This window comes from Martes martes (assembly GCF_963455335.1).
Source record: "Martes martes genome assembly, chromosome: 4".
Taxonomy (NCBI): Eukaryota; Metazoa; Chordata; class Mammalia; order Carnivora; family Mustelidae; genus Martes; species Martes martes.
This window is the reverse complement of record NC_137891.1, coordinates 167,295,131-167,310,518: the sequence shown is the minus strand read 5'-3', so window position 1 is coordinate 167,310,518 and position 15,388 is coordinate 167,295,131. Positions and strand designations below refer to the sequence as shown.

Here is a 15,388-nt window from a genome sequence, read left to right as displayed (position 1 = left end):
CTCTCTGTCAAATAAATAAATAAAATCTTAAAAAAAAAACCAACCAACATTGTAAGGAGCAAGCAGTTCACTGAATCATAGTACACATTCATTGTTCAGTCCACGCAAATAAAAGCAATGACAAACCACTGCATATTTGTAAGATTGGCAAAATTAAAAAGTCTGATAATATTAAGTACTGACAGGGGCGTCTAGGTGGCTCAGTGGGTTAAAGCCTCTGCCTTCAGCTCAGGTCATGATCTCAGGGTCCTGGAATCGAGCCCCGCATCGGGCTCTCTGCTCAGCTGGGAGCCTGCTTCCCTTCCTCTCTCTCTGCCTGCCTCTCTGCCTACTTGTGATCTCTGTCTGTCAAATAAGTAAATAAAAGCTTTAAAAAAAATATTAAGGACTGACAAAAACGAAAAGTGGTCATTGATATATATACATTAATGGGAGATACACTTAAATACCAGGTGATACGGTTCTGGCTATTGAGTTGCAAGTGTAAGTCCCCTGGTGAGGCTCCAGGAAAGCTTCTTTTCCCTCTGATTTAAAAAAAAAAAAAAAAAGACAGGCTGGGTTGGTAATTGTCTTTTGTCCTTTCCTCTTCTTCCTGCCAGGAATGTGGACATCAGGCTGGAGATGGGGCAACCATCTTGCAACATGAAGTGTTTTAATCTCATTAATGATATTTTTTGTACATTCAATCTATTTGGTTCCTCCTCAAACCTACCTCTTCTCCCCTGCCCCCCACCGCCCCCAGTTTCTTTTCTTGTGGATAATAACAAAGCAAAAGGAGAATGGCTAACATTCATGAAGTCCTTATTACATGTAGCTTTGAGTGCTATGTGTACAACAGCTCATTCTATCCTCACAATGATCCTGTGAAATAAGAGCTATTTCTTGTTCCAATTTACAGATAAGGAAATGGATGCAGAGGTTAAGTAAATTACCCAGGGTCATGCAGCTATTAAGTGGTAGAGCCAGAATTCCAAATCCAGCTCCCTGGCTCTAGTGTCTATGCTCGTAACTATATGCTACTCTCGGGGCGCCTGGGTGGCTCAGTCGGTTAAGCCTCTACCTTCGGCTCAGGTCATGATCTCAGGGTCCTGGGATCGAGTCCCACATGGGGCTCTCTGCTCAGCAGGGAGTCTGCTTCTCCCTCGCCCTTTGCCCATCCCCACTGCTTGTGCTGGCTCGCTCTCTCTCTCAAGTAAAGAAAAATAAAATATTTTTTAAAAGCTACATGCTACTCTTTATATCTTTTATCTCTCTGACCTTCTTAAACATACTTAGTTTGTAGTCTATTAGATTTTTATTCTGTTTTCTAAAATTGTGGGTGTTTTGATTCTCCTGTTTGTTCTACCTGCTGATTCTTCTTTATGAAGAGTCATTTCCTTGTATGTTTTAGCATGTTTGATGCACATTCAGCGACACGGAGCATGTATCGTGTGTGCTCACGGGCTGCTCCAGGAGCTGGGAATAGATAAGTTAAGCAGGCAAAGTGTCTGCTCTCGTACCTTAAATTCTAGTCAGAGAAAACAGACAGCAAACAAATAAAAGGCTAGAGAATGGGAAGGGGTGATTCCATAGGATGGTAAAGAAAGGCTCTCGGATAAGGGGACATTCCAACAGAGACCTGAAAATGTGAGAATGCGAGCTACGTGTATCCCTAGGAGCAGATTCCCAAGCAGAAGAGATGGCAAGGACAGAGGCAGCATGGCAGCAATAGGCCTTGAATGTTGGGAATGAGCAGAGGTCTTTGTGGCTGGAATGCAGCGTAGGAGGGATAGAGCAGAGGAGACGATGAGGGCAGAGAGATACCTGGACCGGGCGGTGCACATCAGGCAAGGCCTTTGAGGTCATGAGAACTTTGAGGTTGCCTGGGGAGCCTCTCAAGGCTTTCTTTGTGGGTCATAAGCTCAGCGATGGTATTTAAAACTATGAGGCTAGGGGCGCCTGGGTTGCTCAGTGGGTTGGGGCCTCTGCCTTCGGCTCAGGTCGTGATCCCAGGGTCCTGGGATTGAGCCCCGCATCGGGCTCTCTGCTCGGCGGGGAGCCTGCTTCCCTTCCTCTCTCTCTGCCTGCCTCTCTGCCCACTTGTGATCTCTCTCTCTGTCAAATAAATAAATAAAATCTTAACAAAAACAAAAACAAAAACAAAAAACTATGAGGCTAGCTAGGCTCACCTAGGGAATGGTGTAAGTAGGCAAGAGGTATCAGCCCTGAGGCCTGGGGCATTCCAGCGGTAGGGGAGGAAAATTTTTCCTCCACCTTCTTCCTGGCCGGGTCTGGAAATTAAACTGACACAGACACATTAGCATGAGAAATGCATACAAAAGGACTCCATAGACGTTTCGCATGACTCCGACACCTTTATCCGGAAATGAAGAGCCGAAGAATCAGTTAGACCTGAGTATATTTTTATGCTAGGTTCCTCGACAAGTGGACAGTCACCGAGGAACATGGTAGGTGAAGGGGTGTGAGATAAATTTAGTAACCGGGAAGCTCGACAAAGCCTGTTTGTTCAGATTCTCTTCAGCGTCCCTTTGTCTTCTGAGATAAGGAGGCTCTTTCTTCTGGGTATAAGGACGGCATCTCTCACCTGAGGGTTATTTTAGTTACAGGGGAGAAGAGAGAGGGGTTCAGCGTTCCCTTTCTGCTTCTGCTGTTTTCTCAAACTCCTACAAAATATTCAGTACGCCAAGGTGCCATAGTTTGGGGTAGCATGTCCTGAATCCCCGAGCATTCGGAGGCCCGGAAGATGAAGGACCAGCCGAAGACACGGAGAAGGAGTGGCTGGCAGCCGGGGAAGAACAGGGAGCAGAGGGGTCCGGGCATCAAGTCAAGAGAGCGTTTTAGGGTGAAGACAGTGACCCCACTGCCTGCGTAAAATGAGGCCAAAGATATGACCATTGGATTTGGCATGCAAGTTACTAGTGATCTTTTTAAAAAATGATTGTGATGGATGGGGATGGAAGTTGATCGGAAGAGAACGGGGGAAGCGAAGACAGCAAATGAAGCAGCAAACCAAAAAAGTCTTTCCAGGCTCAGTCGCTGGAGGGTCCAACTCTTGATTTTGGCTCAGGTCATGATCTCAGGGTGGTGGCATCCAGCCCCATGTGGGGCTCCCCGCTCAGCGTGGCGTCTGCTTGAGGTTCTCTCTCTCTCCTTCCTCCTCTGCCCCTTCCCCCCTCAGATAAAGAAATAAATAAAATCTTAAAACAAGGAAACAACCTCTTTCAATGAATTTTGTGTGAAGGGAGCAGAGAAATGAGTAGTAAACTGGGGCACCTGGCTGGCTTAGTGGGTAGAGCATGAGACTTTTGATCACAGGGTCCTGAGTTCAAGTCCCCTGGGTGATATAGAGTTTACTTAGAATAAAAAAAATTTTTTTTAATTATATATATAAAAGACATGAGTTGTAGCCAGAGGTGCATGTGAAATCAAGGGAGGTTTTGTTTGCTTGTTTCTAAGATAGGAAATAATAGACATCACAATGGTACAATATTGGAAATGATCCACTTTATACGAAGAGGGGAATGATTTTGAGTTGTGTCTAAGCAGAGATCATTTCCCACCTAGCTTGGGACCTGGGAGCACCCGTCCCAAGTGGTTGTGCATTTGCTTCCACCAAAAGTCCAGGAGCCCCACCACCCCAGGACTAATTTCCATGTTAAATTTCCACCTTGAGGTTTCTCACACCAAACAGGTAGAATAAATTTGGATTCCAGAACCTCAAAAAGCACAACCTTGCGTCTGTTAGCTCACCTAGGTACTTTTTTTTTTTTTAAGATTTTTATTTATTTATTTGACAGAGATCACAAGTAGGCAGAGAGGCAAACAGAGGAAGAGGGGGAAGCAGGCTCCTCGCTGAGCAGAGAGCCTGTTGTGGGGCTCAATCCCAGGACCCTGAGATCATGACCTGAGCTGAAAGCAGAGGCTTTAACCCACTGAGCCACCCAGGCGCCCCACACCTAGGTACTTTTTTTTTTCAATTTCCCCAGTGAAGGTCCTGCAAAGACAAACTTTGTGTGTTCCTGGGATTTATGGGCAAAGTTCACTAGTCTTTCTTCATGAAGGTCATGGTCCCTAGAGGATGCCAACTTGTTACTGATTAAAAACCTGAAGCCACAATGGGGCTCCTGCTCTGTTCCTTCTCCACCACCGGCATCTCGGGATTTCTCATTTTCTTGCAAGCCCCGCCATACATTTAGAACACTTAGGTATGTTTTAAGCGGGGGGAAGAAAAAATAGAGAGAGGGAGACAAGCCATAGGAGACTCATAGGAGAGGACAAACGGAGGGTTGATGGAGGTGGGTGGGGGATGGGCTAGATGAGGGATGGGTATCAAGGAGGGAACGGAGCAGAAGGCCTGAATCATAGAAGATGCTCAGTAAAGGTTGGTGACTGAACAAATCACTGTCCAAAAACCACACAACTCATGGTACAGTACTAAGTGATTTTCTGCATCTTGGAGACTCTATCCTCTAAGAAGAAAGTGGTTTCCGTGGAGATGAGAGAGAGGTTTCTGATGGTTATTTCGATTGACTCTGCTGGGAAAAGCCATGTCACTTTGGTCTGGTAACCACGTGTCTTTTCCTCTCCAGAATGGAGATCTCCTCTCACCAGTCCCACCTCCTGCAGCAACTGAATGAGCAGCGCAGGCAAGACGTCTTCTGTGACTGCAGCATTCTGGTGGAAGGGAAGGTCTTCAAAGCGCATCGAAATGTATTATTTGCTAGCAGTGGTTACTTCAAAATGCTCCTTTCTCAGAATTCGAAGGAGACGAGTCAGCCGACCACAGCTACATTTCAGGCCTTCTCCCCTGACACTTTTACGGTCATCCTGGACTTCGTCTATTCTGGCAAACTCTCTCTCACGGGTCAGAACGTCATAGAAGTGATGTCAGCCGCCAGCTTCCTTCAGATGACTGATGTCATTAGCGTATGTAAGACCTTTATCAAATCTTCGCTAGACATCAGTGAGAAAGAAAAAGATCGCTATTTCAGTCTCTCCGATAAAGACGCCAATTCTAATGGTATAGAACGTTCCTCCTTTTATAGCGGCGGCTGGCAAGAAGAAAGCGGTTCTCCGCACTCTCACCTGAGCGCAGATCAAGGAACAGGTGTCATAAGTGGAAAATCTTGGAGTAAGTATAATTACCATCCAGCCTCCCAAAGGAATACGCAACAGCCTTTGGCCAAGCATGAACAAAGGAAAGACTCCATTAAAAAGTCCAAACATTTGAGGTTGTCACAGCCTTCTGAAGTCGCTCATTATAAGTCCAGCAAACGAGAAGCGCGAACCTCAGATTCTTCCAGCCACATTTCCCAATCTGAAGAACACGCACAGATTGATGCTCACATGGACTCCACGCCTGTTGGCTATCCGTATGGTCCAGGATCTGATGTCACATCCAGAAGCTTTCCAGGTATCCAAAAAAAAAAAAAAAAAAAAGAATCAGTCCCCTCAGTGAGGTCCTAAGGCTCCTGTACTATACAAACCAACCCTATCTCAACATGCCCTTACTTTGAAGTGTTACAGGCAGTTGAGCCAAGTGATTTTTTTTTTAAAGTCATTCTCTTCTAATCAAATTTATTTCATAAAACATGAATTTAAATTTCTAATTAAAAATAGTATTGGATAGGGGTGCCTGGCTGGCTCAGTTGGTAGAGCACATAACTCTTGATCATAGGGTCATGAGTTCAGGCCCCACATTGGGCATGGAGCTTACTTTAAAAAAAAAATTAAAAAAAAGAATAAATTTAATAACAGTCAAAACAATAGAGTTCTGAATTTCAAAGCCAAAGATTTTCCCAACCTGTGTCAGCAGATGATTAGATTACTGTTAAGCCCCTATAGCTCTTTTTTTAAATGGTTCAGTCCCTAAAATGCATATTTTCACTTTAAATTACATATTTTTTTCTGAGTATTTACTCAGGAGGAGCATTTTTATACAAAAAAATTAAACAGAGCATTCATGCATATTTACAAAGGTTCACAGACCCAAGACTTAAAAAAAACTGGACTACATCTGATTTTATTGAGATAATAAAGATAATTTAAAAACCACACACAACCCATAACATAACACTGTAACCCTGTGTGCAACAACCACCAGAAACATCTCATTTTTATGATAGTAGTAAAATGCAGAAAGACTATGGAGGTGTTGGTTTCAGTAATCCACCTCTTACCACCAGAAGACTGTAGTAGAGAATAGGAATTAGAAATGCATGTCATGGGGGCACCTGGGTGGCTCAGTGGGTTAAAGCCTCTGCCTTCGGCTCAGGTCATGATCTCAGGGTCCTGGGATCGAGCCCCACATCGGGCTCTCTGCTCAGCGGGGAGCCTGCTTCCTCCTCTCTCTCTGCCTGCCTCTCTGCCTACTTGTGATCTCTGTCTGTCAAATAAATAAGTAAAATCTTAAAAAAAAAAAGAAATGCATGTCATGGGGCGCCTGGGTGGCTCAGTGGGTTAAGCCTCTGCCTTTGGCTCAGGTCATGATCCCGGGGTCCTGGGATTGAGCCCCACATCTGGCTCTCTGCTCAGTGGGGAGCCTGCTTCCCTCTCTCTCTCTCTCTCTCTCTCTGCCTGCCTCTCTGCCTACTTGTGATCTCTGTCAAATAAATAAATAAAATCTTAAAAAAAAAAAAAAAAGAGAAATGCATGTCATACTGGAGGGGCTGGGTGGCTCAGTCCGTTAAGCAGCCAACTCAATTTTGGCTCAAGTCGTGATCCAGTTGTGGGATTGAGCCCTGTGTCAGACTCCATGACATCAAACTCTGTGCTCAGAGCTCAAGCTCAGTCTGCTCGAGATTCTCTCTCTCCTTCAGCCCCTCCCCCTACTCATGCTCTCTGTCTCAAAATAAGTAAATTTTTAAAAATTACCAAAAAAATGCATGTCATATAGTTCTGCCCCAATTAATCAGGTAGCAAACTTGCTTAATAGTTTACGTGTGAATTTAAAGGAAAATTATAAGATGAAACACCTGCAGATTATAAGATTCAGATTATATATTTAAAATTATTTTTATTTTAGGAAAATTTCAAACATACACAAAAGGAAAGAGAATAGTGTAATTCATCTCCATGTACCCCTTACCTAGTTTGTACAACTTCCTACTCACTGCCAATATTGTTTCATCCATGTCGTTACTCCTCACCCCTCCCTTTATTATTTTTAAGCAGATAGCAGACGTCTTAAGTTTTCATCTATAAATATTTCAGAATGCATCCCTAAAATGTAGTCTTAAAAAAGGTGGGGTGGGGGCTCAGTGAGTTAAGCATCCGACTCTTGATTTCAGCCCAGGTCATGATCTCAGGGTTGTGAGATCAAACCCCACATCCGATTCCAGTATAGGCATGGAGCCTGCTTAAGATTCTTTCTCTCCCTCTGCCCCTCCACTTCCCTAAAAAAATACCAAAACAGAATGGGACATGCAACTCTTGATCTCAGGGTTGTGAGTTCAAGCCCAATGTTGGGCATGTAGCCTACTTTAAAAAAATAAAAATAAAGTTGTCTTTAAAAATAAATAAATAGGGGCACCTGGGTGGCTCAGTGTGTTAAGCCTCTGCCTTCAGCTCAGGTCGTGATCTTAGGGTCCTGGGATCGAGCCCCACATCGGGCTCTCTGCTCAGCAGGGAGCCTGCTTCCCCTTCTCTCTGCCTGCCTCTCTGCCTACTTGTGATCTCTGTCTGCCAAATAAATAAATAAATAAATAAATAAATAAATAAAATCTTTTATGAATAAATAGATAAATTTTAAAAAACACTATAATACCATAATTGTACCTAAACGGAATTAACAGTTCCTTAGCATCAGTAAATAGCCAATCAGATTTCCTCTGTTGTCATATAAATTTTAAAAAAATAATTTGGTTGCAGATAACATACTTTAGAACAAGATGCAACTGTATTTTCTTGTAGTACTAACCTGAAAATACGTGAAATTGTAGCCTGTCACTGAGCTTACTGAAAGTCTTGCCGAGCTCTGACCATTGACCAAAACATCAGAGCAAAAATGGGAAATCTTTGTTCCACTTTAAAACAGCACAAGAGTGGTCTTTTCTCTGTTTGGGTTCTGTACTTTTATAATTCTAGGTTATGCAAACCTAACTTCAACAATGAACCGCTGAATTTAACGGCTATTAAATTGATGAAGTTTGCCTCCAAACTAATATCTTGAGTACATGAGTTTTATTTTATGTATTTTTTTCAAGTTTATATATATATATACACATTTATATATATATATATACACACACATTTATATATATATATATATATATATATATTTTTTTTTTTTTTTACTAATCTCTATACCCAACGTACAGCTCGAATCCACACCGCGGAGATCCAGAATCACGTGCTCCAATGACTGAGCCAGCCAGCCAGGCGCCCCTTGAATACATGAGTTTTAAAATAAAAAATTAAATAGCCTTGACATTTTTTCCCCTTTAAAAGTGTTACAAGTGTACAAAAAGTAGAGGCAAGTGGATAAAAATATGTCAATAAAACACATCACTTAAAAGCTGTAATATGAAATACTTTGGGGTTGTACCTCCACTTCTTTTGCTTTTGTTTTTGTCTTTTTTTTTTTTTTTAATCTCTAGTTTTAGATCCAGCACTCCCTTTTTACATTTCAAATCCAGTGACTCCACAACGCAGAATGAGAGGACAAGCACAAGAGTCTAAATTTACCCCAACGTTGTACATCTCTCAAATGGTCACGTTACTGTTCTGGACTCAGGGGTGCATGGACAATGGAGTCTTTTTTTTTTTTTTTTAAGATTATTTATTTATTTATTTATTTATTTATTTGACAGAGATCACAAGTAGACAGAGAGGCAGGCAGAGAGAGAGGGAGAGAAGCAGGCTCCCTGCTGAGCAGAGAGCCCAATGTGGGGCTTGATCCCAGGACGCTGAGATCACGACCTGAGCCGAAGGCAGAGGCTTAACCCACTGAGCCACCCAGGCGCCCCTGGACAATGGAGTCTTGATGACATCTCTTCCTTCTCCTTTCCTCCTGCCTTTCCAAGATCCGACTCACCAACTCCTTTGAGATCCTTGATGTTAGATTAGAACTGTTGTGGTGAACTTTCCAGTGATTTAATCAAACTGTCTCCTGACAGATGATCTGCCCAGGATGCGGTTCAAGTGTCCCTACTGCACCCACGTGGTGAAGCGGAAGGCAGACCTCAAGCGCCATCTTCGCTGCCATACAGGGGAAAGACCCTACCCGTGTCAAGCCTGTGGGAAGAGATTTAGCAGGCTGGACCACCTCAGTAGCCATTTCCGCACAGTACGTACATGACTTTTCCTCATTTTACTTCTTAAGAAGCATGTGCATTCACCGGCTTTCGGATCATCTTAATTTACTGAGGGAAATCTTTTCCTACAACTCCGCTCTGTTGGAAATGTTTCCAACCTAATGGTTTCACTTTGCACATAATGCCTCATTATATATATTTTCATTCTCCTTTGAGACCGTCAAGTAGGAGATATTCTTTGGAATATTCATTTTGTTTTCTAAATTTTTTTTAAGGATTTTATTTATTTGACAGATGGAGATCATAAGTAGGCAGAGAGGCAGGCAGAGAGAGAGGAGGAAGCAGGCTAACTGCCGAGCAGGGAGCCCGATTCGGGGCTTGATCCCAGGACCCTGAGATCATGACCCGAGCCGAAGGCAGAGGCTTTAACCCACTGAGCCACTGAGGCTCCCCTGTTTTTTACATTTTTCATTAATTTTTTTTAAATATCCATTTTAGTTCACTTAAAATCGAGTATGTTTTTACATACTGGTCTCGTCAAGAGCCAGAGACGATGTAAACTAGAGATATCTGGATCTCCAGGTCAGAATCACCACTGTGTGTGGTGATTCTGCGTGTCCTGTTGGTTCTCTGATGCTTACCTGGTAGGTAGGATCTCAGTCCAGTTTCTGCTGTCCATCCTCTGTCCCCTGTGCCCCTTTTGAGTCTTTATCTGTAGTCTCCTCAAGGAAGGGAGCAAGGTGGGCAGTAGAGCCACTTCCACTCGGACTGGACTATCAACAGTCGGGAATATCTCAGCGAATTTGCTGTTCAGTGCTCTGGCGGGCTACTAAGGTAGGGACGTTGGAATTACTCTGCTGTTCATCTTGCGGCAAGAATGTTTTCTGAAATCTGTGTTCTATTATGCTTCTATTCCCTTTGTATCAGCCCCTTTTAACTTCAAAGGACAGTGGGTCACTGAAGGTGATTTCTTCATGCATTGCTCTGGACTTAGTTATTTAGCAAATACAGACTGAGCACCCATGTGCCAGACCCTTTTCTCAGAGCTAGGTATCCAGCAGTAGGCAAAACAGACAAAATCTCTGCCTTCCGGCATCTGGGTGGCTCAGTCTGTTAAGTGTCTGCCTTTGGCTTGGGTCATGATCCCAGGGTCCTGGGATTGGGCTCCGCATCTGGCTCCCTGCTCCCTCTCCCCATTGCTTGTGCTTTCTGTCCCTCTCTCTCTCTCTCTCAAATGAATAAATAAAATCTTTAAACAAATCTGTGGCTTCATTAACCTTATGAAGCTAGGATTTTTTAAATTAAAAATAACGTTTTATTATTACAAAAGCATTGAATATGCATTTTAAAAAGTAAAAATAAGAAAATAAAAACCCTTTATTTTTACCGCCAGACACTACCATTCCCTTTTTTTTTTTTTAAGATTTTATTTCTTTATTTATCAGAGAGAGAGAGCACAACCAGGGGGAGCAGCAGACAGAGGGAGAAGCAGGGCTCTCTGCTGAGCAAGGAACCCGATGCGGGACTTGATCCCAGGACTCTGGGATCATGACGTGAACTGAAGGCAGACACTGAGCCACCTAGGCATTTTCAGATACCACCATTCTTAAGATGGTATCGCATGCATATAGATGGTGTTTTTGTTTTTTTGTTTTTTTTTTTTACCAAATTAGATCATACTGTTTCTGCCTGCTATCTTTATGAACAAGCTCTACCTTTCCATCTCAATGGAAATTTTATCTAACATCCAGTTCAATCTCAAACCTCCCTGTAATCCCCCAATACCTTTTAGAGCTTTTTTTTTTATTTTTTATTTTTTATTTTATTTTTTATTTTTTTTAAAGATTTTATTTATTTATTTGACAGACAGAGATCACAAGTAGGCAGAGAAGCAGGCAGAGAGAGAGGAGGAAGCAGGCTCCCTGTTGAGCAGAGAGCCCGATGCGGGACTCGATCCCAGGACACTGGGATCATGACCTGAGCCGAAAGCAGAGGCTTTAACCCACTGAGCCACCCAGGTTCCCCCTTTTAGAGCTTTTTTGTCCAAACCAGTATCCAGTGAAGGATCCTGTACTACATCTCATTAAGTCCCTTAAATATGTTTTTAAGAGAGCATAGTCCTCTCCACACCCCTTTTCATTTCCATAACACTGACTTACTGAAGATGCAGAGATAATTAACCCTCTCGATTTCTCTGCTTGCTTTCACAGGTGTCATTTAGCTTGTTCCTCTGTCCCCCTGCATTTTCTATAAACTGTATGTTTTATCTAAAGGCTTAATGGAGGGATGCCTAGGTGGCTGAGTTGGTTAAGTGTCTCCCTTCAGCTCGGGTCATGATCTCAGGGTCCTGCTGGGATTGAGCCCCTCATTCAGCCCCTCAGTGGGCTCCCTGCTCAGTGGGGAGTCTCCTTCTTCTTCTTCCTCTGCCCCTCCCCCTGCTCACACACATTCTTTCTTTTTCAAATAAATAAATAAAATCTTTAAAAATAAATAAATAGGGGCACCTGGTGGCTCAGTGGGTTAGGCCTCTATCTTCGGCTCAGGTCATGATCTCAGGGTCCTGAGATCGAGCCCCGCATCGGGCTCTCTGCTCAGCGGGAAGCCTGCTTCTCCCTCTCTCTCTGCCTACTTGTGATCTCTGTCTGTCAAATAAATAAATAAAATCTTTAAAAAAATTAAAAATAAAAAAATTAAAAATTAAAAATTAAAATAAATAAATAAAGGCTTAATGGATCCAAGGTAAATACTTTCAGCTAGAACACATCAAGGGTAAAATTATTTAACTCATAATGTGTCACATTGAGAGACACAATATCTGGTGGACCCATCATTCATATTGTTACAATTGGTCACTAAAGTTAGGGTAATGAGACTGTGATCCCACCATTTTTCAGTTAAAGGTGCCACCTTGTGATTAGAAAGGAATCTGTGTGGAGCTGTTTTGGCATTATGCTACTGTCCATTTCCTATCAACCATTCATTTCATGCTATTAATATCAGTTGATAAACTCTGTCCAAATTATTAATTTTACTTGGGTTGTAGAATGATTTGCTAATTTTATCATTTCTTCTACCTTATTAGTTAGAATTCTGTAAAGTAAAGCTTTCCTTCATCACCTGGGACTATTCAGTTAGTTTGAAATACAGTTACTACAGGAGAAACAGGATAAATATTTAATTCTTTCCCTTTAATTATCAATTTTCAGAGTAAAGAGTTGGTTTAATAGCAGTTTCAAATGGCAATATGAATATTTTCTGGCTTTTTTTTTTTTTTTTTTGAATAGCATATGGTCTCATGAATTCTCATTGGTTCATTGTGTTTGGATCTACAACAATTATTATTCTTTTTGATACTCAGATTTTCAGTTTTGTCCGGTGAGGACAACTTGAAGCTGTTTCTTGCATCCCTTTGTCATAACTCTGGTAAATATTCAAGGTGGCCTTATTCTCTGGCCCTCAAATTTCCCTAGGCTCACCTTGTATTTTCCCTGTCACAAACCTGGAATCAGCCATTTCTCAAAAGACACTTGGTTCCTTTTAATGCGGAGTAAAATTAGAAACCAAACTTTGGATACCTGGGGTGCTCACTACTCACTGTTACTAAGGGGTCGTTCCTCTTAGAGTATTTCAATGGACAGAGCTAGAAGATACATCTTTTTTAAATAATGGGTTTGTGACGATATTTTCAATTCTTTTGTGTGTGTGTGTGTTTTCAAGTTTAACATTATAGTGTTTCCCTTAATTTCTTTGACTTAGTAACTGGATTGGAATTGAGGGGATGAGGGATAAACACAAATCTGCCAGAACTTTCTAACAAAACAAGACCACATAGAATACCCATAATATTACTATCTTGGCAACAATAAGGGCACATTCAAATTGTGTCCTTTTGATATTTACTGATTAATATCTCAACAATTAAGCAGAAAATAATAACTATACTATATTTTCTTAGATATTTAACCAGACTGCATTAGTTTTCTTGTTTTTTTTCTTTTCGCTTTTTGTGTTTGGTGGCCTACTTCCATATTGTTCTAATTTTATCTAAATGAATATGCCATAAATAGTAATTCAACAGTATAAAATTAATTGTAATGGTTTTTGAGTAGAACCCATAATCTGCTCCTGACAGCTGTTAAAAAAGTTGTTTATTAGTAACTGTAATTATGTAATTATTCATCAGTAACAAATTTTTCCCAAAGCATTTCACACATAGTAACTCATTTGGTCCTCACGACCTGAGTTGTATTCTCATTAGTAAGGTGGAGGTAGGCAGAGATAGTAACAGGCTGATACATAGCAGAAGTACCACAGTTGTTGTTATGACCAGTGTCGATTTTGATTGGCAGCCTTCCATTCTGTTTGGGTGGTGTCCATATCTCACCAGTTGTTAAATATTTTGCCTATCGAGGTGACTGGGTGGCTCATGGGCACCTCCGTGGCTTAGTCATTGAGCGTCTGCCTTTGGCTCAGGTCATGATCCCAGGGTCCTCTGATTGAGCCCCACACTGGGCTCCTTGCTGGGCGGGAAGCCTGCGTCTCCCTCTCCCACTCCCCTTGCTTGTGTTCCTGCTCTCGCTGTGTCTCTCTCTCTCAAATAAATAAAATCTTTAAATAAATAAATAAATATTTTGCCTGTTACCCTGGAAGCAGGTTTATATTGTTTTCAATTACTTGATTCGAGGTACATGTCTAGTAAATTACAAAAGCAGGGCTAGAGCCTAAGCCTTCCTGTTCCTACTTTATTTCTCTTTATACAGGATTTTCATTAATAGAAGTGGCAAGTAATCCTTCTATCCAAAAATAGGTTCTGATGGGGCACCTGGGTGGCTCAGTCGATTAAGCGTCTGCCTCCATCTAAGGTCGTTATCCCAGAGTCCTGGGATCAAGCCCCACGTAGAGCTCCCTGCTCAGCAGAGAGCCTGCTACTCCAGAGAGCCTGCTACTCCCTCTCCCTGTGCCTGCCACTCTGCCTACTTGTGCTCTCTCTCTCTCTCTCTGTCAAATAAATAAATAAATAATCTTTTTTAAAAACCCTCAATAAAACCTCAAAAATAGGTTCTGATAAACTTAAATTTGGGACAATAGATTTTTCTTTCTCTAGCTGGTAGCAATAAATTAACACGAATGGGGTTTCTCCCTTGCCAGAATAAAGGCATATAAAGTCCTTAGAATAGTACATGTGATGTATTTAGTGTTTGCAATTATTATTATTCTGGGAAGGTGTCCCTTGTTACCTCAGATATCAAAATACTGTTGGATTAAAGGATGGATGAGTTTTTTTTTTTTTTTAAGATTTTACTTATTTATTTGACAGAGAGAGATCACAAGTAGGCAGAGAGGCAGACAGAGGGGAAGGGGGAAGCAGGCCCCCTGTTGAGCAGAGAGCCGGATGCGGGGCTTGATCCCAGGACTCTGGGATCATGACCTGAGCTGAAGACAGAAGCCTAACCCACTGAGCCACCCAAGTGCCCCAGGATGGTGAGATTATTAAGCATGTTTTATTAAACATAAAAATGTTATATCCATCATATAGAGAAAGATGATGTTTTATTTGTGATGTCAGTTTATCACCAAAACCTGTGATCTTTTTCTTTTTTCTTTTTTTTTTTTAAAGATTTTATTTATTCATTTGACAGAGAGAGATCACAAGCAAGCAGAGAGGCAGGCAGAGAGAGAGAGAGGAGTAAGCAGGCTCCCCACTGAGCAGAGAACCCGATGTTGGGGCTCAATCCCAGGACCCTGAGATCATGACCTGAGCCGAAGGCAGAGGCTTTAACCCACTGAGCCACCCAGGCACCCCCTGTGATCTTTTTCTAATAATTAGATGTTAATTTAATATTAGCACTTGGCTTTGGACATCTTAAGTTTGTAAACTGGAACCTAGATACCTGTGCTGCTTTCAAAAAATCCTTTTTTATAACTATTTCAATCTCTACACAGATTCACCAGGCATGCAAATTAATCTGCAGGAAATGCAAACGCCACGTGACTGATCTAACAGGGCAAGTGGTCCAGGAAGGAACCAGGCGCTACAGACTCTGTAATGAGTGCCTCGCTGAAGTGGGCATAGACAGCCTCCCCATTGATCTGGACGCCGAACAGCATCTTATGTCCCCATCAGATGGAGATAA

At 42.0% G+C, this 15,388-nt stretch overlaps 1 protein-coding gene across 1 annotated transcript in view; it reads left to right on the top strand.

The window, feature by feature from the left end:
- Positions 1–15,386, top strand: part of ZBTB8A (zinc finger and BTB domain containing 8A) — a gene marked incomplete at its 3' end in the record, with an annotated part of 61,110 nt that extends 45,724 nt beyond the window's left edge. The window contains exons 3-5 of the mRNA XM_080801718.1: positions 4,590–5,413; positions 9,117–9,286; positions 15,198–15,386. Of these exons, the coding sequence (XP_080657844.1) occupies positions 4,591–5,413; positions 9,117–9,286; positions 15,198–15,386 (1,182 nt within the window). The remainder of the gene's footprint in view (positions 1–4,589; positions 5,414–9,116; positions 9,287–15,197) is intronic.
- Positions 15,387–15,388: the final 2 nt, after the last annotated feature.